The sequence below is a fragment of the Amblyomma mixtum genome, chromosome 3 (assembly GCF_055824585.1).
Source record: "Amblyomma mixtum isolate Tamu chromosome 3, ASM5582458v1, whole genome shotgun sequence".
Taxonomy (NCBI): domain Eukaryota; kingdom Metazoa; phylum Arthropoda; class Arachnida; order Ixodida; family Ixodidae; genus Amblyomma; species Amblyomma mixtum.
The window spans coordinates 68,594,979-68,621,144 of NC_143014.1; the positions used below are offsets into that span (position 1 = coordinate 68,594,979).

General features: G+C 44.6%; 1 protein-coding gene across 1 annotated transcript; it reads right to left on the reverse strand.

Annotated features, from left to right (window-relative positions):
* Window positions 1-16,712: 16,712 nt before the first annotated feature.
* On the reverse strand, window positions 16,713-20,426 carry LOC149350515 (uncharacterized). The gene is made up of 4 exons (XM_089579560.1): window positions 20,223-20,426; window positions 19,910-19,999; window positions 18,707-18,818; window positions 16,713-16,827 (listed from the first exon to the last, which is right to left on the reverse strand). Exons 1-4 carry the CDS (start codon window positions 20,344-20,346, stop codon window positions 16,791-16,793), a joined length of 363 nt encoding a protein of 120 aa, XP_089435686.1. The 5' UTR covers window positions 20,347-20,426; the 3' UTR covers window positions 16,713-16,790.
* Window positions 20,427-26,166: the final 5,740 nt, after the last annotated feature.

The following is a 26,166-nucleotide window of genomic DNA, read 5'->3' on the forward strand; positions in this document are numbered from 1 at the left end:
CCCGCGTCGCAGGAATCCCGCGGACTCCGTCGCCGCGAGGGGGCGGTATTAATTGAAAGAGGATACGGCTCCGGTCATAAATAGAGAGCGGAGCCGCGCGGGAGCCGGGGATATAACCCAATTCGCGGCAACGCCGGACGCGCGGCTCCAGCCTAATTGCCATCGCTTCAGCGCAGTTAACCCACGGTGGCAGTGCGCAGCTTGTCGCATTCCACGACCGCAATCTCCGCCTCGGCTCGTTGGATTAATTATAACCTCTTCTCGGCGCGAGGAAGTATGCTTTGTAAATGACCAGCGGCTCTGCTATGCAGATTCATCTGTGACTCGGCGCCTTCTCTGCGGCGTGCCAACGCTCGCCGCGGGGCCGACTCGCCGCTTTAATTGTCCACAGTTAGGGTTATTAATCCGCCGACGCCGCGCTCCCCGCCATTTGGCCGAGCACACTAACCTTGGCTCACGAGAAGCGCGACTCTATCAGATGGCGCGCACTGCACAGCGTTTCGCGCTCAGCAGTTAAGGGAGAGTTGGCTGCGGAAGTAAAGTGGGCTCTTCGTGAACGATTAGTTTCTGAAGCTCGTGGGCGGTTCGGGCGCAAATGGGAATGTGCGTGCTATGTACCATATCTCGCCCGTGGAAACGCTGCTGTGCAAGCGGCATTCGTTTGGGGAAATCTCCTTGGCAGGAAGCATCGCGATCTGCAATTCGTATTACCAGTATGTTAATGTGGAAATGCACCTGCCTCTTTTCGATGTTACTCACAATGTGGCGTAAGGTAGCGCTTCCGTCGGAAAATGCGTCATGTGTACATTGTGATAGAGTGTGCGAAGCGGAAATAAACGCATAAAACCACGCTTGTGTTTACATCGGCCGACGGCTTACACTTTGCTCTAGTTCTATAGAGCGGTAAAGAAAAATGATAGGCGTAACGTTAAGAGATCGGAAGCGGGCGGCGTGGGTGAGGGAACAAACGCGGGTTAATGACATCCTAGTTGAAATAAAGAGGAAGAAATGGGCTTGGGCAGGGCATGCATTGCGAAGGCAAGATAACCGGTGGTCCTTAAGGGTAACGGAGTGGATTCCAAGAGAAGGCAAACGTAGCAGGGGGCAGCAGAAAGTTAGGTGGGCGGATGAGATTAAGAAGTTTGCGGGGATACGGCGGCCGCAACTGGCAAAGAAGGACAGGGTTAATTGGAGAGACACGGGAGAGGCCTTTGCCCTGCAGTGGGCGTAGTCAGGCTGATGATGATGATGATGATGATATCGAGCACTATGTTCCAATTTACCAATATAATATATACCCTCCGTATATATGTCCTATGTGCTCTTCGCGCGTCGGGGAGGTGACCCCAGTTAGTCTGGAAGGGCTCAGCGCGTCGCAACATCGTGCATGAGTTGGCACGTCGCTCTCGCTTTTGCAAGGTAGCTCGTGGGGAGTTCGGAAAAGTACGTTAATCTGGGACAGACGTCTGAAACATGCTTAAGTATACGTAAGGTTTCAGGCTTAAGATTGTGAAAGTTGCGTAGCGAACAAATATTCGATTACTTGCCTGAAAAGATAGCGTTTGTTTTTAATGTTGGTATGAACGTACGCATAATTGAGCAATAAGTCGTTATCCATCTTGCATGTTAACGCATGGTCGCTAAATATAAGTAAAATATAAACTTTAGCAAAGAGGGCAGCTAGGTAGCGGCAAGTAATTGTGTTAAATGCAAGCCTCAACTAAGTGACGCAACAATGTCACCTAACAAAGGCTCGTTCGCCTTTCTCTTCACACTTAAGCGGCGTCACTCAGTAATGCATCGTCACCAACTGGGATATATTCCCTGTCACCCCGAAATCTCTATCATGTAGCCGTCTATATTTTATGGCAAGTATATGTAGCTACAAGTCCGTGTTTTCTTTTTTTCTGCCGCTTACGCGCGCGTTTTGCGCACTTTGATGGGAACTAAACCTCTGTGCGTAGCGGAGAAGTCCACAGCGTAAGCATTCGAGAAGCCTGCCTCCCGAGCCCACGTGCAGCGCCTATCTGCTCGTACGTTGCAGCTATCAGAGGCCTCGCTCGGACCTACGCACCTCAACCTCTGCGCGCCAGGTGAGCGTAGCTGAAGGGGCTCCACCTTGGGCGCGCACCGCCGCGAAATTGTCCCCGCGCACGGGCGCAGCACCGCAACGGCCCAATAACGAGTGCTCGGCGGCAGCATTGGCGGGCACAATTTATCCCAATGGCAATGATGGGCCGCCGGCTGACCGGGGTCCCCCGCGGGTCGTCGGGCCCGCCGGACGGTCGTTACGAGGAGTCCCCGCTCGGAGCGAACACCGCGTCTCCCGGCGTGTTGAAAAAGCGGCGCAATATCCGGCTACCGGGGAAGACATACATTCGTTTCTTTTAGATGAGTCAGCATTTCTTTTAATCAAGCACGGCGGCGAGTCGGAGAAACGTGCGGCCGAAATTGCGCCTCCTTTGGCGCGGCACTTAATTAGGGGGTCAAGGAAGACGCACAGAGTAAACAGGTTGACGGCCGGACGGCGGGCGGCCGCGCTCTCCTCGGGGATCCCTGAATCCCGGGCCGGCTTCGGCGAATGCAGCGCCACTTCCTGGCCCCAGCAGAAATTGCCCGCCGTGGGCGCGTGCCGGCCGGCAGCGCTATTTGTCAGGGGCCTTTGTTCCGCGAGCGTCCAGCCGCGGTTCATCTGGCGGCCATTTGCAGCGGCCATATATCTGCGGCGCACCCTCGCCCTTTCCCCCGGCTCGTATAAAGCTGGCCCGCCAAAAGAGGGGCATTTGCGATCTCATCAGACTCGGCTTACACGCCGCGCGGCCTCAAAGGCGTCTGGCCCTTCACGAACACCGCGACGCCGCGGAGAGGGCTCCGTGTTCTTTTCCTGGCTCCTCAGTGTATATACCCTTGCGCTGCTCTATAGCCTGCTTTGCAGCATCTCTCGCTGCTGTGACTTATAGGAAAGGGGGGATTTGCGGAGAGAGTTTTCTATTCCTCGTTGTAGGTTAATATGGACAGCTTGCACCAAGCAGTTAAGATTTGTCGATACTGACGTAAGATAACTTGCGACAATGCCATGGGGACATGATCCATTGAAACCGGTCACCAGGCTCCTTGCAGTTAACTAAGGTTTCACTTCATAGTGGTAGGAAGTGAAAACTATCATCACTTCATAGTGGTAGGAAGTGAAAACTATCATTCACAGATGCTATGATTAACGTTCGGACAATCAATCAATCAATCAATCAATCAATCAATCAATCAATCAATCAATCAATCAATCAATCAATCAATCAATCAATCAATCAATCAATCAATCAATCAATCAATCAATCAATCAATCACTTTATTTCAGCTTTTTTTACAAAAACTGAGGGCGGCAAGAAAAAAAGCAGTCATTACGACCGCTTGACAAGCCTCGCCACCCCCTGCCGAGGCAACGAGGCAGCGATTGCCAGAATGAATGTATGAATGCGTAAATATCTAGCGCTTCTGAATTTTACTACAGCGCTGGTGCACATCTCATCATATTAAAGTTCGGTAACTGCACTGCTAAAGCTGCTAAGCTGTCTAAATGCATCCCCATGCAGCGAGCATGAGACGGTCAGTGTAATCTCTGGCGTGTTGTTATAACAGCTTACTTTCCTTCATTACAGCGCAGGCACGCAGCCGGGATTGTTTTTTGGGGGTGCTCCGGGTAATTGTGCCAGGTAGGAGAGGCCATGCGATACGTCCGGTAGCAGGGCATGCTCAGCCACAGGGGTGCGAGTGAGTCGCTTTGACTGTATTGATTACTGTACCTGCACTAAGCCGCTTGCACCTGATGCTGCAACTATGCTCTTAGCATGCGAGGTGCACACAGGAATTGCAATGCTAACGCAGAGTTTTTGGCTCCCCGAAGGCGGGCGCATTGGTATAGCTTAAGCAAACTTGCATAGAAGAAACTGAGTGTGGAATAACTCATCTAATCTGTGAGAAAGAGCGCGCATACGCGCCTTTTATATAATAAAAGATCACAATCCTTGCCCTATAGACCGTTGTTCTTCGCCTATAATGACTGCTGCACCATTGCGTGTGCATCCTGACAATAGCGGCCAGTTATTAATGAAGAACGCATTGACTTTGTGTGACCAAATTACTAATTTTATACTTCTATATATCTGTTGGATAATGTTACTTTGTTTTTACGGGTGAGATTGAAAGCATGACTCATGAATGTGAAATGTTCTTGGAAAAGTTGGCTAGGAGATGCTAGCAGAACCAACCGAAAATGTGCCTTTTTGATTTTGCAGGGAGCGCGTGAACAGAAACGAGGACCTTCAGTTAAATCGTTACACGTGCAAACCGGCTGTACAGTTCTACATCTCCCTTCCTTTTCGTTAGGATGATCTGCGCAGCCATGCAGTACTTTGTATCTGTAAAAAGCGATTTAAAGTCGGCCATATTGTAAGTTTAGCTGATGGGAATTCTGCGCGCAGTCGGGCACATGAAGAAACGCTACACGCCTGCTGGTACCCGCTTCGCGCTTGGTCAACGAATAAACCCCTCACATATTTTCGATCATCTCAGACATTTCGTTAATGGTGCCATCGCTTACAATCGCCAACCCAACCTTTGAACGCGCCCTCAAGAGTTTTGCCGGTGATGTCTTTGACGTCATCGATACGTTATGCAAAGCGCTAAGGCTACAAAAAGCATAAAGGCTTTCTACCGCTTAAATGTTGTTTTACCAAGAATTAAAAAAAATCTTGTAACGAACAGCAGGAACTTTAAGGAATATGGAATCGTCATCAGTAGCAACAGCCTAACTAAGTCCACTGCAGAACAAAGGCATTTCCCATATCCCGACTCTTAAGCCTGTCCTGTGCCAGCTGCGGTTGATCAGGTAAAATCTTCGAAAACCACCGTGGCCTAGCTAGTTGTACGTGTATTACTTAAGCGTTAAAGAAACCCAGTTGGGCGAAATTTCCGGAGCCCTTCACTATATATACGGCGTCCCTCATAGCCTAAGTGGCTTTGGGATGCTAAACCCCCATAAACCATAAACCATTACTTAAAGGCCCCCTGCCCACCCGCGGCCAGCAGACACTCTCTACCTCACTTTGAGCGAGCCTCCTCTCCTTCCATTCCCTCCTCGAAATTTTTCTCTCCCGCTCCTCGTCGAGTAGGCTCGGCAAGGCAAAATCACCCCTTCCTTCTCCGGTGTAAGCCGGAGGCGTGGTGTCTGTGGAGTGCGTCACAGGGCGACGTCATGGCCCCGCCTTCAATAGAATTCTTTTCTTGGTTTTTGCATTTTCTCCGCACACTGAACGATCGAGAGGCGCGATCGGCTCGACCACCTAGACTTGTTAGCGAGCGCATCCTTTCATACATCTGTTTGTCATTCCCAGTTAACGAGCCACCTTTTCATTTTCTTTTAGGCCTCCCCACCGTTTCACGAGCGGAGGGGCGGAAGTCGGTTGTGTTCGAAACACACGGCGAAGCGCGGACCCGGCAACCGCCCGTTTGCTTTTCTCCATGCGTGTTTGTGTTCTGTGTGTTTGTGTCTTTTCTCCGCTCCAAAGCATATGTCATGCATTGGAGTCAAGGCGTACGCAAGATGCACGAAAGATAAGCGGTATGTGTGCGGAGCGGTAAAGTGGGCGAGCGAGGGAAAGGCTCTGCTGCACTACTAATTAAAACCTTGTTTTGGGGGGCTCGCATAGAAGAAAAGAAACTGAGAAGGGAGCGCGCACGCAGAGCGTCTCGTGACGGGATCACGGCGGGGGGAGGGGGGTGGGGGGGGGGAGGGGGGGAGGGGGGGGCGAGCCAACTCCCTCAGTTTTACTGTTTTTTTACTTTTTATGGCTAGGGTTCAAGGCTGTCGCCGCACGCTCCCTCCGCAGTTTTTTTTTTTGTTCCTTCATGCGGGTTTGTAGGCATGAGCCAGAACAGAAGGCGCTGCGGAAAGCGTTGTGCAGACGACGCGACGCCAAGGCTACGCCCAACCTTCTCCCGTCAGTCAGAACGATGCACCAATGAAGTGCCTTTAGCGAAAGTAGCCCCCCTTGACGTCAGCGGGGTGCAGAGTAGTGGGCCGGGCCCGTTTTTGAAGGAAGGAAAGAACGAACGGGCTTTGATTTGAATTTTCGCAGCTTTTCGGGGCGCGCATGGCTCTAGTATTTTGCAGAGGTTATCTTCGATGCCTCATCTATGCAGTGGGCTTGTTTTTCAAAAATGTCCGGACCCTGGTCAGTGGCCCTTTAAGGGTTAGCTTTATTTTTTAATTTTTTTCTTCAGGACAGAGATGGCCCTTTCCTCAATACTCTTCTTCTTCTCTCTTCCTGCTTATGCGATCCAAAGCACACGCAGCTACACGCCTTTTCCAGCTTCACAGTCATGAATTAAGGAGTCGTCTTCTCGTCGGTTTTTTTCACCAAGAAAATATTTGACTACACTGCACTGTCTCTAAATTAGGACATGTAAAAGAGTCCCTGGATGTCACGTTACCTGAAATACCATCAATTTGTCGTTTTGTCATTGCACAACAGCATGTACGAATCTAAAATACTTCTAATCCTCCATTGGTGAACTCTACTAATTTAGACGAAGTTCGGTTGGAATTTCATAAGTGGTTGTCCAGAAAGACAACTTACACACCAAACGTGCACAAGCCTAGGCATAAAGGTACAAACGCACTGTGCAGTGGATATGGATGTGTGCGCTTAATCGATTGCATTAATACAGGTAATTCAGGAGTTTCGAATAAAAAAAAAATCTTAGCCGCGTTGAAACGATAATTCCATTTCGAATATGCTTCGAGGGCACATTTTAGCATGTATTCATATCACATTATAAATTCGTAGCATATCCTGTCCGTATATACGCCTTAGAGTGAGGTGGTTTTGTTTATTTTATTTTGTTTTATTCATTGATTACATTCTTCTGGCCTTGATAGGCCCAGGCAGGAGGAAGAGTACAAAATGAAGTTGGGCAGATTAGATATTCGACACACGAGAAAAAAAAATAAGAAAAGGCTACTTGTGCATGAACTTCAACATAAAGTAAGCAAACAGAATATAGCTAAAATCACGCGCCAGACTATGAAATTGAAAGTACAAATCTACTCATGACATTCTGGTAATGCTGTCAGTATTCGTTAGAAAACTGAGGTGAGCATTTAAAATGTGTGTTCCTGCAAGATGAGGGGTTAACGATTACTCATGATGATGTTCTGATAACTGCATGACTAGTCGTTTGATGTGCGGCTCGGGACTTACTGATACCATGCTACTTTCAAGCAAAAAAAAAATGTTTAATTGCAAAAGTTTTTTTGGAGTTTCTAGCGTCTCTGTGCCATGATGATTCATTAAAGTTGTTAGAGAATCGGTAGTACGGAATTCATAAAAAATAATCCTAAAAGATTGGCGCTCAATCATTTCTAATGTACCAAAGCAGCACTGAGGTAGCGATACATCTGGGGTTCTTGAATGTGCACCGCAATCCCAGTAAACCGGCGTTCCTTAACCAAAGTGCGTCCTCCGTGGCCGGACTTCGAGCCCGTATGCTTGTGCCTTACGCCCCCTTAGTATACATATGAAACTCTGGCAAGGGTCTCAAGCTCCACCGCATTCGAGTTACGCATGTTCGCACGCACAGACATGAGGCCAAGACATTCAGAGGTTATCTACATGGTGCCTTCCCGACACTTCAATGCAACATACAGTATTATATAGTGAACAAAAAGGTATGATATTTCAGGTTTTAGAATTTACCCTCTTTTACCGCACTAAAATTACCCCACGAGGTTGGTGAGATGACAATACCAGTCATTTTACACAGTAGCAACCAATGTTTATCATCATATAAGGCGACAATTTGTTCCTAGAGAAAATTTATTGAACAGCTTTTTGCGCTGCTTGAATGTATCGGCGATTATATGTCTTTTTTTTTTTATTACCATATGAGGCAACAATTTCAAGAATGCCTTTTCACAATAACCTCAAGCGTTAGTATTTCACACGCAAGCCTTTTCCGCCAAAGCATGGAGTCACGGAAGATGTCAGTGAACGTCAAGTTCATGGTTCTCCACGCATGTAGCAGCTTCTCGACTTTCTGCTCGGCGGTGCTGTATTTTTTTTGTTCCTCGGACGATGCGCGATGCTTATCCAAATATAATCAATTGAAATAGCCTACACAAGCCGGTTTGGCCTTACATTTCATTTCATCTATTGGTTTCGTTTGGCCAGTACAGAGACTGCAAACAAGGGAGAGCAAGCTAAAGGCGCCTAGTAGCGCCTGACAGAGGCCTGCCCTCCCCCCCCCCCCAAAAAACAAAGTGGCAGTTGGCAATGGTACAAAATTTCCATAAGTAACAGAAACTAGAAAAGCAACGGATATATTGACAACGAAACAAAGATCAGTCATGCATAGTGCTAAGCACAACAAAACTAAGAACAAAACATAACAAAGACAAAACTGATTAGGTAAAAACACACCACAACTAGCTATAACAAAAATATTCATGAACAATTTTCTTAAATCTGACCTCGGACATATTTTGTAGTGACAATTCTGTTAAGTATGGATAGGTGTATGGATAAGGCCCATCGTCCTCTTTTTCATTCAGTTTTTCTGAAGCGTAAATGAGAGTTCAAGGTCGTAATTCTGTTGAAACGGATATTCAAATCACAGATTCTCGCGTGGCTATGGCAGCATCATCTTTTAAAGAATGCCCAGATCAACCTCTTCGCTCATTCTACCTTGAATTCAGTGAAGGAGACAAACTCCACGAACGGAAAATTAGCCTCTTGCCATCACATTCCCCCCGGTGTCGTTTAAGATGCGAGTTGATGACGAGGTCCATATAAATTGCGTTTGGGATGACGTATACAACGAATCCAATCATTCCCGCACGACAATAACTTAGATTCATCGAATGAAATTTCTCTTTTTAGTTCGTGACCTCTCCACACCGGGCGTTCCTTTACCTACATCATCGTGGTAGCAAAATTCTTTTCACAGATGTTCAGGGTTTGCGCTGCGCTCCTGCCATTTAGTTCAGCACATAGCACATGACGTCTCCCAGTCAATGGATTTACTGCAGATCCTTATAAGAGGTCGAAAATCTTCGGAAATGTCGATAACAGTCAGTCAAGAGATTTTTAGGCACGGGCGAACAATGTCTTTCTCGACAGCTTGGTTGGTGGTTCTGGCATGTCTTCTGCGACGATAGAAAAACCAAACCTCCCCTAAAGAACCTACATCTCTTCAAAACTTCTTAAGGCGTGGACTGTACCACTCTGAAATCGAGTGAAAGCTGATGGCGTTTCATCCCATACTTGCGGCGTGGATAATTGCCATTTGAACAGACTTCATTACTTTATGTTAACCTTACCCTCCTTCAAATGGCTATAAAAATATCAAGTAGTGCATGCAAACGCCGAATATGTGAGTTGAAAACGATAACAAGTTAATAATAATTTTGAACAGACGGAAAATAAACGTAACTGGAAGCGCCCATGAAAGAACAACAGTAAAAAAATAACTGAAGGGAAACGCGCCCCCAACAACTCCTGACTGAAGAAGAAGGCATTATTGCACCGTAATATAGTCAGAGGTAGACAATAGGTGTTTTATACCCGTTGAATTTTCAATTTATACGATAATACCGGAAATACATCATTTTGTTCACTACTGTAGATAGGGGGCGCAACTCCGCGCTAAGACTACGACAGCACCAAAATGGCATAGCCAAAGACCATATAACCTTCAATGCACTGGCTGTTCTTTGATAAACCCTGCACTCCAGGATAGCTGCCAGTCGTCTACGGTCTTCGCAGGAGGAAAATCACGCATCTCGATTTCTGCTCGAATTATTGTCTGTATACACTCTATACGCCCCCACCATCACCCCGACTAGCCTGCTCGGAGACATAAGCACCAGCGTCAGTTTCAGGGTTTCATTGTGAACCATGGGACCAAATGGGCGGTGAAGAGTTGTTTGCTTTGTTTTACAGCGAAAGATGTGTCTGTGAAGTCCTCCGGGAGACAGCGAAAGTTTGTCCTCGATTACGTGGCCACCTCCTGCACGTACCTCGCGCTGCCTTTGTCGTCTTCCGCGGTGGTCGAATTTCGGTGGAGGCGAAATTCTAGAGGCATGTGTGCTGTGAGATGTCAGTGCACATTTAAGATCCCCATGTGATCGAAATTTCCGGAGCCCTTCACTACGGCGTCCCACATAGCCTGAGTCGCTTTGGGACGTTAAACCCCATAAACCTTAAAGAAAAATGATAGATGTAGCGTTCACAGACCGCAAGCGGGCAGCGTGGGTGAAGGAACAAACACGGGTTAATGACATCCTAGTCGACATCAGGAGGAAGAAATGGGCCTGGGCAGGGCATGTAGTGCGAAGGCAAGATTACCGCTGGTCCTTAAGGGTAACGGAGTGGATTACAAGAGAAGGCAAGCGTAGCAGTGGGCGCCAGAAAGTTAGGTGGGCGGATGAGATTAAGAAGTTTGCAGGGGTAGGGTGGCCGCAGCTGGAAAAGGGCAGGGTCAATTGCAGAGACATAGGAGAGGCATTTGGCCTGCAGTGAGCGTAGCCAGGCTGATGATGATGATGATGAAACCATAAACCAAATATTTGTTGTCTTCGGGTTGGGCGCACGCTCACCCACCCATCATCTGCCGACACGTAGCTCTTCACCGCGATCAGGTCACCACTCCGGGCATTCAGCACACGCCTCGCGCACTGTGAACCTCGGTTGTCACCCGGTGGGGCGCGTGATGGGAAGACGCCACCAAATGCTTCGAAACTCCTCTCGGATCGGATGCTCAATTCGCGTCTGTGTAGGCCGGGATTATATATATATATATATATATATATATATATATATATATATATATATATATATATATATATATATATATATATATACCGGGTGTCCCAGCTAAATGTAACCAAACTTTAAAGAAAGGCGAAGTGTCCTAGTCATATGAAGCCAACTCAGGGTTGTTCATAGTCGCGTGGCCTAGTCTTGAGTATTTTTTTCGCTCTTCAAAGTTACGAGTTAAGTTTAATTACCTAACTTTTTAATTATTAACTTCAGGAAGAAAGTGTCAATGCAAAAGTTTTAGATCACCTCGAAAAACCGCTAGTAGTGCTGTTTCCGTGAAGTTACAATTTACGTAGCTTCATTTATTGGCCTTAAAAGAAAGTTGTCACGTGACCAGCTGCTCGCTCACTCCTCTGCCCCAATGTGCACCCAAAGTCTCATCGAGGAGAGGACTTCAGAAAAAAATGGATTTTATTCTTTAAGGCGCGTTTTGGGACGTTGAAGTGGCACAGTTGTCATGTGGAAGCTTTTTCTTACTGTGCTGGTTATGGTTAAAGGCCGGTAAAAAAACTGCTTTACGTAAATATTACTTTCCAGCGAATGTCTCAGTAAGCTGTTTCTCAAGGCGATGTACAACTTTTCCATTGACACTTTGTTCCTGAAGTCAATAATTAAAAAGTTAGTTAATTAAGCTTAACTAATTAGTCAACCTTGAAGAACGAAAAAAATACTCCAGACTAGGTCACGCGACTCTAAACAACCCTCATTTGGTTTCAGACGGCTAGGGCATCCCATGTTTTTGAAAAGCTTGGTTACATTTAGCTGGGACACCTGGTATATATATATATATATATATATATATATATATATATATATATATATATATATATATATATATATATATATATATATATATATATATATATATATATATATATATAGTTATAACGAAAGGAGTGAGGGACGTTTCATAGTGGGTGGATGCCTGGATCGTACTGTGTCAGAAAGGCTTAAGGAAGTGGTGAAAGTGGCATCGATTTTTATAAAAAAATTACCTGACGATCAAAACTTCGATGCTACAATTCTGCTAAAGCAGTTGGTTTTATATGGATGACAACTTTGACGATTTTTCTCCGAAGAATGCTTTTACTGTAAGCCGAGACTTCACACATGCGGCAGAATTTTTCTGGAGGGTGAAGGTGGTTGGGTGGCGGGTGGCACTTTTGGAGGGTGAAGGCCCCATTCTGCGAGGCTTCAGACAGGGGCTGGCATTTTTGCATTATGACACTAGCACCCCTTGCAAAGATGGTAGTTAACTTTCTTTAGAATTGGCAGTGACATTATACTGACTTTATTAACATTGCATTCACATTCTATAAATAATTGCTAATATAAAGTTGGCAAAAAGTATATACTCTTGTCAAGAGAAAGTTACTAGAAAACCCTGAAGCACTTTGACATCTCAACAGAAATAAATCAATAAACTGTATGCTGTTTAATATCACTAAAACTACGTTGTTTGCAAGACAACGTTGTTTGACGATTTGTTGCCCTAGTGCATGGTGAAATTCATTGCAGCTATAATTTCACTGCATCGAAAAACTTCCCACGTTATTTGTTGCAAATGTATTTTGATCACGTTAGGGTACGGACAAACATTTTGAAGCAGAAGATTTTATATTAACATTTGCTGATAGCAAGTTAATATTATTTGTTGGAAATGTATTTCGTATCAAATTATGGTACGGATAAGCGTTTTAAAACAGAAGATTTTCTATTAACATTTGCTGGTAGCGGGTTAATAAATGTTTATTACTTTTTCTACGTACTCCTGCCAATAGAAATATGTTAGAAGCCGAGAAAACATTTTCGGTTATGCGAATAAAGGCCTAAAATAATAAAGTACTGTAGCCGAAGACTTGAAAGGAACTAAATCAACTTTGAACACAAAACAAAGATTAGCAATGACGTATGACGTTCTCTTGGCCGAGCACAATGAGTACTGGGTTTGTTACATAAATTTCATTTCGACAATTTTAAGGCAAGCCCCACTTGCTTTTGCTTTTAAGAGTGAGGGAAAAAAGGCAAAGTTGATGACAGAACATTTATGCCGGAATTCATACCTGCACCTTGACTCTATGATATGTATTGACATTTGCTGATAGGAAATTGTTAAATTTTATTTTTCTGTATGAACTGTTAAAAGAAAGTTTCTAGTGAATGAAATCAATTTGGTAGAAAGAGAATGGATTCCTGGAATACTAAAGTATTACTGCCTCGAACTTCAAGGCGATTAAAAGTATTCTACAAAAACAGAGTGAAGGTGATATTGTGTTATAGAAACAGAATGGTGAGTTTGTTGCAGCAAATTTATTTTAGTGATGGCTCACTCCATGCGAAAAAGTGCTTTCTTCCAGGTATTCAGCCTTAAATTCTATACTCAGGTAGTGGCAGTAAAATTTAAAAAAAACTATTTCGCATTTGATAGCCAATAGAGAGTTTTCGCACACTCAGACAATCTTCCCATCAATGCAGTAACGCGTTGCTGTTGCTAGCGTTGCCACGCTTGCCAGGCCATATTCTGTCGTACATTTGTAGTTGCAGTAGTTAGTGTATTTACCGTACTACGGTGCTAAAACTCTCTAATGTTGCAGGTGTCAGACTAAGTGTTTTTTTTTCAGTGATTATTGTTGTATGCGCTAGTAAAAAATTTTAGTTTAGCGCCGCACTGATCTATTTCCGCCCCCCTGAATGACACGCTCTCGCCTGTTCAAAAGACGCACATATACTATATATACCGCCACCTCCAGGTCAACCCCTTCCCGAACCTCCTCCACAAGCAACTCTGTTCCCCCACAATACATCGCGCATTGCCCGTCATCCCTTATAAAAATGGTCTATAGACAGTCCATAGACTTTTTATAGACTCTATTGCCTTCCTACAGATACCTCAATTTGTCTATTCATAGTCTATAGACTGTCCATAGATAAAAATCGACTAAACGCGTATGGCCATGGATCTATAAATTGTCTATAAACTGTCCATTGGATTTGTATTGCCTATATACTAATCTCTAAAGTTTGTCTATAGACATAATAGACAGAAGCCTCTGGACAGTCTATAGACTGTCTAAAGAAATTTCCCCTCAACAGCCTCCTCCCCCCCTCTAACCTCGTCAAACACCTATACCCTACCCAACTACTTCCTCATGGCAAGCTGCTCTGTCCAACTCTAGCTCGACCGATCAGCAGTGGCTGGTCGCATCGACCCACAAAATGGCAGAAGCTATCGGACTCCTGGACTGAGGGCACCGCCCGCGAGAGTCTTTTCTAAAAATGAAATTTTCACCTCCGCAACACCGGCCGCACCGCTTCGTGCTCTGAAGAAATTCTCCTTTTTGTACGCAAGCTTACAGCTTCGAAAACTCAAATTGCTTCGTTCCTGAGTGACTGTGCATGCGGAATTGCGGGTGGGGCAATTTTTATTCTTTGGGTTCTGTTCTTTACCTGTCCATCATATAAGGGATGCACATCGGAAATTAAGCTTAAAAGTAAAGCAGGGATGGGTAAAAAAACCGAGTTTGGTTGGTGCGTTCTTGCGTTATAAGCTACAGCTTCGAGAAGTTCATTTTCTGGGGCCGCTTCTGTGAGAACTGTGAGAACTGTAAGGAAACTAAACAGATTACAGCGGTCCGCTGGACTCAGCTGCGGCACGAATATCAGTGGCCAATTGCCGGAAGACCGTTGAAAGCTTGTTGATAGCCACTGTAGTTAGCTCGTGGTAGGATGTATATATGAACTGTCGATAAGTCGATGATAGGCAGTATGAAGACTTTCTACGTGAGTCTTTTGAATATTGCCAATTGCTGGAAGACCGTTAATAGGTAGATACTAAGCAGTATAAAGACCATTGAAATATTTTCTTTCCATTTTTAACCAGTTCTATTCGCATTTGTCTGTAAAAGCATGTTACTACAAAATTTTGTAAGGGAATACTTTTGCAGTAAAAAAAGAACAACATCGTTTACACTTGCTCTCGGTGAGCTTCGAGAGTTACACTGCACAGCGTAAACGATAGTCAATTTTATTTTTGTTTCTCTCTCCGATCATTGGTTCATTTTCACAATGGCCGCCTCGCTAGACATTTCTTCGAGCCTTGGACTATAACAATAATCATAACTTGCTTATTTCCATCATTGGTGGGGGAGGCTGCGAGTAAAAGTCGCTTGAGAAAGAGCGACTGCACTGAAGGCCACAGCCTCCCTTACAAAGCAGGCAGCGATAGGGCAACATGTTCTGAATACAATTTCATCAAAATACGAAATCATCAAAAAAGAAAATCGTCACAACAACAAACCATTAAAACATAAAATGTTCACTACGCAAAATGTGCAGAATAATGCGCTTTCACACGAAATATTCACAGAAGTAACACGAAAAAGAAAAAAAGGTTCGCATTCTTCATTTGTCTTTTAAGGACTCAGTAAATGTTCGCCTGTAGTGTTCGCATAGAAGTTGTTTGTGTATCAATGTCTAATTTGTGGAATGAATTTTGAAGTGTTGGCCGTATGTATATTTTTTTTTGTTGAATAATTTGTCCGGGCAGCGACCACCTTGTTCCGTGTAACAAGTGGCGTATGAATGCGTGTTTTTATTTAGATTCGATAATTCATGAAGAAATTTCAAATTGTACTTCTCACTTGAAGGTCCGATTTACCTTATGATTAAACACGCGTGTTACATTTGCTTTCAAAAATAGGTCTGAAGCATGGGAATTATATGGCACATTAAATAGTGCTCTAACAAGCCTTCTTTGCAGTATATGTATTCTTTCGAGATTTGTACTTGTCGTTTTGCCCCACAACAACAGACAATATATTTCTTATGAAAGGTAATATAGCTCTGTGTCGTGCCATCATACCAACAACCCGAGAAAACTTTGCTAAAACGGATTCAATGTGTCTATCCCAAAGCATATTTTGCGTAAATGTGACTCCAAATATTTTAACACTGCTTGCTATTTCTGTCTTCGCTTTCATAAAATAAATCTGATGATACTACTGTTTATTTGCTTATATTTCGGCCTAAAAATGATTGGTTTTGTCCTGTTTGTATTTATTTGTAGGCTGTTTACTGCGGACCATTCGTGAAGAGTTTTTAGAGCATTGTTGGCTTTATTATGAAAACTGCCACACTCTAAGAAAAAAAGGTGTGATCTTAGTCTTTTTGGGGGGTAAAACACTTGTCGCTGAGCTGACACCTTTTTGGGGGTAAGGTTACGCTGTTTCTTGGAGACTAAGTATTTATGCTCTCGCACATAGAGTAATGTTACGCTCTAATAGCCTAAACTTGCACTGACATAAGAAGAGTAACTTTAAACCAGTTAGGTATAACATTACGCCTTTCTAAAAGGGGTAAATGTTAGCCTGAGGAAAGCATAAACATATCCTAGCATGCAAGGTGCAAGTTTGCACCTTTAGCAGGTAAATTTATGCTACGTATAGCAGTGCAAAGTTACTTTGTCAAAGACTAAACTTATACCGTCATAAACAGAGCAAAGTTTGCACCCCTGTGGTGCAAGCTTATACCCTTACATGATGGATAAAGTTACCCTTCTAGTGGTACAAAGTAATGCCCTACTGCAAGGGGTATCTATGCACTACTCGGTGGTGTATTTATACTGTCCACACGAGAGCATTATTACCCTTATGTAGCGTAAACCTGCCCACTGAATGCAGAACTAAAGTTGACCCATATGGTAGAAGCCCGAGTCTTTCTGGAAGTGCAGGCAGTGACAAAATGTTGCGACGAATCTTTCATGTGAGATGGTCTGTATCATTGTGTGTTCAGGTGCAGGTACTACTGCAGAATGTACACAAAGAATTCATAAACGAATGGGAGAAAGAAACATACCGTCATATTTATTTTGCCACATGCTACACCATATTACAGCAATGACCCTGGCAGTCTTCTTCATACAGGTGGAGGCAGTATGTACCATGTATTTGACCTGCACAGAGAAGAAAACATATAATGAATTTTGCAACCACAAAGCTCAGACGACGTGACCATGGGCTTAGTTAATTCAGGTCTAAAAGTGTAAACCACACAAAAGGCAGGGATAAATGGAAATGCATGAAAACAATGCCACAAGTGCAGGCTTCTGTTTATTATTGAGAACCAAAATCAGAAAAGATATGCAGGAAAAACAAAACATGTCCTAAATGGCAGCTACTTAATCACTCACATATGCTGACATTATCACAAGCACACTGGCTTCTCAGGAAAAATCCAGACTATTGTGCCCAGCTGCACGGTCAGGCTGTAGGCATCCCGGATGCCAGACTAAGAAGAGGGTCATATCGAGAAACAGAAAAACATGTGCATGAAATGGAAGCTACTAAAAGGTGATACTAAAATGAAATGCCGTTTAACAAACCCTTCCCTCCATTCTCGTGTTTTTATTTCTCCGTATCTAGAGTGGTTAAGGTTTCATGCAGCCCTTGCTAACAATATGTCTCTGGTCTCTGATGCCATTATATGTTTTGTTGCCCATACAGTGAATTTTCTTCCTAAAAGGGAAGTGTAGGTGATTATCTGAGCATCAATGAGTGATACTTCCAACTGTAATTTTCCGTGCATATATTACCTGTGAATTCATTTCCAATTAGCAAACAGCAGGAAGCTTGTCCCTGTGATGGCATTTTTGGGTGCATTCCATTGTCACAGCCTTTCGATACAGTTTAAATACCTGGTGAAAGGCCTATGCACAAAGGCTATGCACTATAAATCTTAGTGTACCACTCCTGGAAAACAAAGAAAAGCTCTCGGCTAAATGTGAAATAATAGCAAGGGCAACTTACACATCTAAAGAATTGTCTCCATGCATGAGGTAACGTCATACCCAAAAAATTATTTGGACCACATTATAATACAGATACTTTTTATTCACGTTCATAGCCTGTTTCATACTACACCTCTACATTATGCCTGTGCAAAAAAGCTTTGGTTATGGACTGGCCTTCACTGACAGACTACATTAACTACACAAGCAGCATAGAACAGTCTCCTTCTAAAGCACTATTTTTGCTTGAGGAAATTACAAATCTCGTCTTTTTATTTAGACAGTGCTGCTTCATCCAATGCTTGCAGCATATGCAGCAGCAGTAATTCTCATGAATTACATTTTGCTGGCACAATACAATGTTACCTTTACACATCTTTTCAGATGCTTAGCATAATGAAATTGTAAACACTGACTGACAGCATTCAAGAATGGCTATTAAAACAGTTGCCTTCCATATCTGCTGTCACATGCAGGGAACGTGAGCTAAATTAAATTTTAAGTTCACTCCGATGTGAAATAAAACTAATATGGATTCATGTGAGTTGTTGGAAATTATTCACATCAGTGAACAGCACCTTCCTACTCAAAAAGAAAGTGTGAACAGTGCAAAGAAGACTAACAGCCTCACGTAGCTGCATATCACATTAAGCTTCACATGCATAAACGGTGTTAGTCATATTAGCTTGGCAGCATGCCACCCTGCCAAGCATTACCATAATTGTGTCATTTTTTCTGACGTCAGCAACATGGATTGTAGGCAGCGCCTCTCAAACTAATTCAATATGAAATCTTTGCTGAAGTCTAGCCTACTTTTGCAGAAAAAAAACTGCATTTATACTTCATGCCATAAAAAGTGGTCACAATTAATCAAACTATTATTCAGAAATTCTTTCAGAACTAAGTCCTCGAAAACATTGAAAAGCTCTAAAATCTCTGTAATAGAATGGCTGCAGCTGTGCAACATAGCATACTATGTTCACGGATGGACATCAAGTGATGATGAACTTGCAACAATGTCCCAATTACATAAAAACATACATACCACACACATCTAGTCCCGGCCACTTGTACGGTTTTGAAGAATCCAGGCTGAACTTCGGTGCTAGGAGTGACAATGGTTGTGCACCTTTGCATCCCTCGTTCTCCCAGGTGCACTGCAATAGAGGCGTCATTTATAGCGTTAGTGTAATGGTTAGTGATAACTTATATGTTCATTAAACCACGTAATGGCAGCACACATGCTCAAAAAACTACAGGAATATTTTGAAAATAACAAACAACTTTTTATTCCAAATTTTATCCATTACAGCACTTGCCACATATTTATAAGAGGCATAATTGACGCAATGCACTGGCACAGTAAGCCTACACAAACTTCCACAGCACAATGGCCTATTACCAGTGAATTGCCACTAAGTGCCTAACATAATTAACATATTTTCTAACAGCCACTGAAGAAAAAAGAAAGAACTATACTGCTACTGCTTACGAGATTGACAGTATTCATTACAGAATTTTTTTTTCATTGACAGATTACAGCAGTGCAACCAAAATCCTTATTGTTCTAAACAGAAAAGCTTAGATACTAGCGTATTCTTCCATTCAACCTCTTAGAGCGACATCAAACCTAAAGTCTCTCTCTTTCACAAGAGAATACAAGAGCACAAAAAGAGGTGACATAGACTGTACGCTTTTGTGAGCTAATGTTTGGCCACCAACTAGCCCCGAACTTTTCACTAGTAAAAAGAACTAAACAAGTTCACTTTTCTCTATTAGTTCTCAGCCTGAGTGAAGAGCCAGTTACATATCAACTTAACAGCATTAGCAAGCGCATCTTGCCATTCGAATGCAGTAAAACTGCTGGCATGATAAGTCACATTCTGGGTTAGCAAAAATATTGCAAGGTGTAAGCGAAAACGGCCGCATGCCAGGAAGCGCAGAGCACAAATGAGCTGCTAATTTCGTGCCTATGCATAAATAAATTTTACGTTTACTGTTTTATCGTTTGCTTGCTACTCCGTGATAAAGAAAAAAAAATTGACGCCGTCCATTCGCAAAAAAAAAAAAAGCGGCCTGGCAGAAGAAGTTGCCTTGCAGCGCTAAAATTATAAAAGGATTATGGTCCAATAAGAATTACATATACAGTGCTGCAGTAGATGTGAGCACTGCGCGCAGTACGTGCCACAGAAGCGCGCACACTAATTTACTCGCCCCTTTCTGAACGGAGACTGCGGCTTGGACTTACCTTCCTGAATGGTCGTGAGCAGGGACAAATACTTGGCGTTGAAGAGACGACCGGCAATGTTCTTTCGCACGGCAGACGAAGGATCAGGGCCTGCAGCGAAAGAAAGCATGAGAAAGACGCCTGCAGATTGCGCCGCTGCGATCGTGTGTTGTACACGATAGGCTCCCTCCGGCCGCACGCGACCGGCTCAAAACAAGAAAATAGCAACAAGCAGCGGCTCGCGCACACAATCCATGATAAAAAATCTGTACTGAACACACCATAACTTGATGGCAGGAAACAACCCGTATGACCAAACGAAAATGTCACTTACTTGTACGGTTGAAATTGGGCGCAAAGAATCCGTACGATGAGGGCGCCGCGACGATCTGGCGTGCGCTGTTTCTTTCAGACGTTGACTCTTTCGCGAAGATGTCGCCCACTGCAGCGTCACACATCGATGAAGCTTGCACGATGAAGTAATCGCTGAACAGAACCTAAACGCACACAGGCCCGTACTACAAGATGAAAACAGGAATGCGCGTCGCGACTCGCACGACGGCACCCAGGCGCGGTAAACAGCGGCTTCGTCTTCGACTCTACGCGAGCGGCCAATCCAAATAGACAGGCACGTGACCTGAAGATAGAGAAGGGAGAAACCACGAGAAACTACAACCCATCGCCAGCCATCGCTTCCAAAGCTTGCTTCGCACCATAGAGGAATTACAGAGGAGGTTTTCCTTCCTCCATGCTTCGTGCCTTTCTTTCGTTCCGCCGGACCCCGCGCTTCCCCTCTTTTCCTTTTCTCCGCTGACTGAAAGAACGTCTGCGTTCCCAGTAGTGTCCCAAGGTCAAGCCGCCCGCGTGCGGGGGCGACAACCTTTGGTCGTTGCAATGTGCTGGTAGCTTATTATTTTTGCATGCGCCTCTCTGCCCTTGTGGCACGTATTTTTCCGCGCTTTCGGCGTGCGCACAGCTCTTCCGTTATCGGAGACAACGAGCGCTGCGAGACTCGTCTTGTCAGTCCTTGCAGTATCCCTTTGAAACTTTTAATGCAGCCAGCTATTACGCAGTATGAATTACGCAGATGCTGCCGTAAATGTGTGGCGTATGCAACAAAATAGTTTTCAGAGCAGCTGCAGCTTAAAGTTACGAGCATCATTCGGAAGTTCTCGTCAGCTCTCATTTACTACCGCGTACAGAAGGCACTGCGAAATATATATCAATAAACTGCCCTTCCTGTACTTCTAAATCAGTCATAGAACCGGCTAAAAAAGCGATGTAAATGCTGCAGCATTATTGATTCAATGTCAGGCACAGAAACAGTTTTAAATACTGATATTGCCGTGTAATATTGCTGCGAGAAATTTCAACTTTCTTTTGTGCTTATGGGGCCGCACGTGTGAGGAGAATCCGAAGAAAGCAAAAAACCGCTCTGTTCAAAAATAGTTTAACTCAATCGAAACAGATACATCTGTAGAAATATGGATTTAATAAAGCCGCATTGAGTGATCAGAAGCATCAGGCAAACAAAGGGGATTCACAACATTTGAGGAAGATGGCGCAGAAGAGGGCTTCAAACGACAGTCGACCACTGCTGATGCAGCAGTTCTCACCTCTCATCGTTCCAGTGTTCGCGAAGTTCTCAAAATATTTTCAAAATAGGTCAACAGAGCAGAAATGGAGCACTGCCAGCGCTATGCCAGCAAGCATCCGTTAAGACACTTCAGCCTACTGGTTATTCGGGCGATTCCGTCTATTATACCCGCTTTCATTTCATTCAATATAGGCAGTTGCCACCGCTGAATTTATGCTTTTGTTAAAGATTGGTTCGTCAGTGCGATACAATGTGTCCTTTAGCTCAGTTTTATTTGTGCATACAAGACAAAAGTCTCAGTCATCCGAAGCAACTTACGATGATGAAGGAAAACCTGCCGGTTTATACGCCGTAGTTTCATTTATTTTCGAGCTTGGGTCTTCGGGCAGCGTCTATCTAGTGCAATGTACTGTTTAGTGCTTATCATTAGCCTCTAAAAGAAAGAGTTATTTCCTGACGCATGAACCATTCCATAAGTGTTTCCTCTGGCACCCGGTTTGTTGCGGAATTCGATGCTTCCATAGCGCTACAGTTCGAAAAAAAAATTGGAGGCAGTCAACTTAATTTCTGAATATCAGTACTATACTTGACTGCATTAAAGCTGCGCGGAACAACCTAAAAGCTAAAAGTTACGTACACGTACACTGAGTTTAAGCTAATTTCTGCTCTTGTAGGCGTGCAGCACAATTTCATACGCAAGAGAAGTTCGAATAGACTTAAATCGCGTTGGTCACCTCGCTCCCTGTTTATCAATTTAAAATAAGCTGAAATTGAATTGCTTCTATGTGAAACACTTGTACGCGCCAAAACATGATCAGGAAATGCAGCTATCTCGAAAACTGATTACTATGGGCTTCGCTATCTTGTGCCGAGAGAAAGGATCCGTACACTTGTTGGAAAGGAAACGCAGAAATGTCTTTTACACTGCGTTGAGGAGTTTCCGAGCAGATGTACAAATGCTGGTGATCTCATAGTAGACCAGCAAAAGTGCGACTCTGAGGCCTGGCTCGTGTCGTGGTAAAAGTGCTCTAAACAAAAATGTACCTATATATATATGGAATGGTTAGGCCACGTTCACAACTCAGTTCAGATGCAGAATTATTCCTTCCCTAGTTTCTTGCATTTTGCATTTTTGTTTTTCAGCGTTGTCAGTATTAGTGGTGAAGATCAGGCGTTTATCAGCGAGTAGGGCTCTTTTTTGTTGTTGAAATGGAGCAGAAATATGAGAGTGCAATTTATTCGGGATTTGCGTTACATTGCATCTTCAGCTAACATAAAATTACAGCGTCAACAATCTCGCTCGTTCGTCTGATTTTGATTTATTAACTTGTATGCATGTTAACCTGAACCCTTTCTGTTATTCGTCTGTTATTTGCTCAGGAACATGTGCCACAACGAGGGTTTATTCGAAAAGCTGTGCACGTTATTCGAAATTGTACGGAGGGAATTAACCGCCCTGGTACTTATTGTACGCTATTACAAAATGAAGAACAGCGCGGACTAATAGAGCTTACGCTGGCTGTGAAGCAAAACTGTTCCTTTTAATGCTTTTATTACCTCTTTAATAAAAGCTTAACCACAAGCCGAAATTATAAGCGCAATAATTTTCATGCCTCTGGTGTGTTGAAGCGCTAAACTGTTGATTTCGTTCAGAGCTGCGATTGGTCAGAGGAGTAACACAGCACCGATCATGCCGTCTGTCTTTGCTAACTTACTTCTTTTTTAAAATCATATCCAATCATGAGTATGAAAGCACATGCACCGAATATTAGTGATTATTTTGGTCGTTAGCAACCAAGAGCATGTTTGCATGCGTGATGGTTGTCGTGGCCGATCGCGGCCAATGCACCTTTTTTCAGTAACGTTCTGTGCATCCGCCAAGCCGCTTCGTCCGCCATTATTGCCGACCATGTCAGGCGGAGATGGGCAGAAGATCGCTGTACGTGTTCTTCGAAGAAATAGCTTCTGGTCCCTTGAAGAAGCGAGGAGGCGCGGTCAGTGTCGCCAGCGCGGGTGAAAGGATCAATGCAGTGGGGGAGCGTGAGCCAGCGTAGCTTTTAACTATTGTCCTCAAAATAACCCCGCCACCCCGCTTTCGGGAGAGGGCCATCTTCGAGAGGGAGGGGAGGCGGTGAGGGCTGCATACTTTGCTGTACAGCGTCTTCGCGCAGAGGGAACACAGCTGGTTTGAAGAGTAAAAAAGGGGGTAAGTTTTCTGAAAGAGACTAACGGCCTCCACCACCTCCACACGGGTGTAACGATGCACTCTGCAAAGTGCTTCTTTAGTCCATGCGCCTTCAGATAGCATAAGTCGTGAAGATGCACCCTTCTTACACCCTTTTTTCTTAGAGTGCAGGCGCTGTCGATGAAAAAAGTATACTAGCATCATCAATATATATTATGTATATCTCATCTCTGTAGATGTAACTTATGTACACAATAAAAAGGAACGGGTCAAGATTACTACCTTGAGGAACACCCCTACTGATGTGATTCAAATCTGAGCGGAAATGTTCTATTTGGATATATTGATGATGATCGCGGTAATTTTTCATGAGGCTTAGACAGTGCCCTCTAATACCTTAAATGTCAAGCTTTTCAAGTAGTATAGAATGATGGATACAACAAAGGCTTTGGTGAAATAAATATAGACTTGATATAGAATGAATTCTTTTTGTCGAACGCATCTACGCTTTTCCAAGATGCTGCCTTGTTACTTCAGCGGCGCGTCCCCGAGAGAGTGCAGTCGCTATTTTGGAGGTACAGGAAGCGATGAAAGTCATTCTACGCTCTACGGGGCGTCGCCGCCAGAAGCTCAGCTAGTTTGGGCGTGTTCTCAATTGCAATGTGCGGATTTCGAAGTGAGCTCTTCCACCACGCGGCCAGAAACCTCGAATGGACCCCGCTGCCACATATGCCGCGAAGCGCACCCCCGGGCTGGCGGAAGCCGTTACAACTGTTTCGTTTTCAGGCCGGTGATACCATGTGATGGCACCAACTGCGACGGTGTTCCCAGCACCCTTCAGGCGGTCGCGACTACAATGATTAAGTAATACCAATAACTCGGTTTCAAAATCCGACTGCTCCGATCCCATCGTGGAATGGCCGGCATGGTGCTCCGACCTACTATGCGACGTCGGACCACAGCGGCAGAATCGCGCCCCTACGTCCTCTCCCGTCACGCGGGACGCGACGGCGTCTGCCGCGGAGCACGTTTTAGGAAAGGCGCGCCGCGCAGACGCCTTTCGCCGCGGCTTTGTTTCGGGAAACAGAGGAGCGCACGGCGGAGACGCCTTCGGCGATGACGTCGCTCTGCCCGCCGCTCATCAAGGCCGTCGGCAGCCCGTCTTCGCGGCCGATTAGGTAAATAGCGAGGCAGGAGGTTCACGGTTGCGACAGTGTACACACGCGCGCGCACCGGCGGCCGCGACGGCGACCAAGACGCCGGCGACGTCGGGATGCACGGTCTGTGTGTGCGCGGGGGCTGCTGCGCTCACGTTGCCTCGAGAGGCGTGCTCTTTATCCCCCGCGGGCGGGGGGTGCCCCCCCAGTCTCTTAGGGGGTTGCTTTTGAAAGGCGGAATTGTGTCAAGTATAAGTTGCGTCGTCCCCCGCCGCGAACCTCAAGAATCAAGCATTAGGCGCGGGGACAGTGTTGCGCGCGATGAGGCAACGGGCCAGCCATGCACGAGGCGGGATATCGCGCTCGCCCCCTCACGAGTGTAGTATTATTCCGCTTCTGCAAGGAGCTGTATATACACTCAGACCGTCATCCAGCTTGTGTTTGGCGTGCTGTATGCCTGCGGTGAGAATGGATCCAGATATCTGCGCCAGGTGACGGAAGAGTTGGTTTTGGTCACTCTGGCGCAGGACATCCTCGTCTCTTAATGCTGCATCGCGATAAAGTTCTTTCTCTCTCTCTCTCTCAGCAGGAAGACTGCTGACCACGTGAAATCAAGCTCAGTATCGTTTTTTTTTTGCTCACTGTTAACTGGCTTTCAGTACGATGTCCAAGTTCAATAAGCTGCACACTCTCACTTGTAGCACATTATAGAAGAAAAAAATGCCACTTACTCTTAGCAGTCGTTAAATGTTTGTCACGCAGACGCAATACTACTTATAGTACCTACCGGTAGTATATTTCGCTGCAGATGTGTCCGCTTTGCAGGGATCAGCTTGTGCAGTGTCTGACATGGCAGTGCTCTTTAGACCTTAAAGGCGCCGCTTCTGACGCTCTCAGTAGGGGCGTCGCAAGCGCTCTTTAGTGAGCATTCAGGAAAAGCAGGAGGTAAACAAACACGATGATCTGCTTTTGAATGAGGATCATCTTCTAAAAACGCAGGAAATAGAAGAAAGCAATTCGTCAGAGACATCACATGAAGTAGTAAGGAAAGGCAAGCCATGAACATCTTCAGAAGTATAGTCCGCTCACGATAAGTGATGGTGTTTTATGGAGCGAGCATATCGTTTTACCAAGCGCAAACACTATGATATGAACTCCGAACAATACTTATAGATAACTTAAGGAATATTCAAAATAACATGCGAACAGAGTCACAGGTTTGTGAAAACGGCCATAACTGGGCAGTAGTATTAACAACTTTGACAAAAAATCGGACAGTGCTACATAAAGGTGCATAGCTAACGTCAGAGGATTTTTTTCTGTTTTCAAAGCGAATTTT

Coding starts and splice junctions, on each gene's coding strand:
- LOC149350515 (XM_089579560.1), bottom strand. CDS start 20,346: ATGTGTGACGCTGCAGTGGGCGACATCTTCGCGAAAGAGTCAACGTCT. Junction 18,819..19,909: donor GCTCACGACCATTCAGGAAG/GTAAGTCCAAGC, acceptor CCTCTATTGCAG/TGCACCTGGGAGAACGAGGG. Junction 16,828..18,706: donor GCCGGGACTAGATGTGTGTG/GTATGTATGTTT, acceptor TTCTCTGTGCAG/GTCAAATACATGGTACATAC.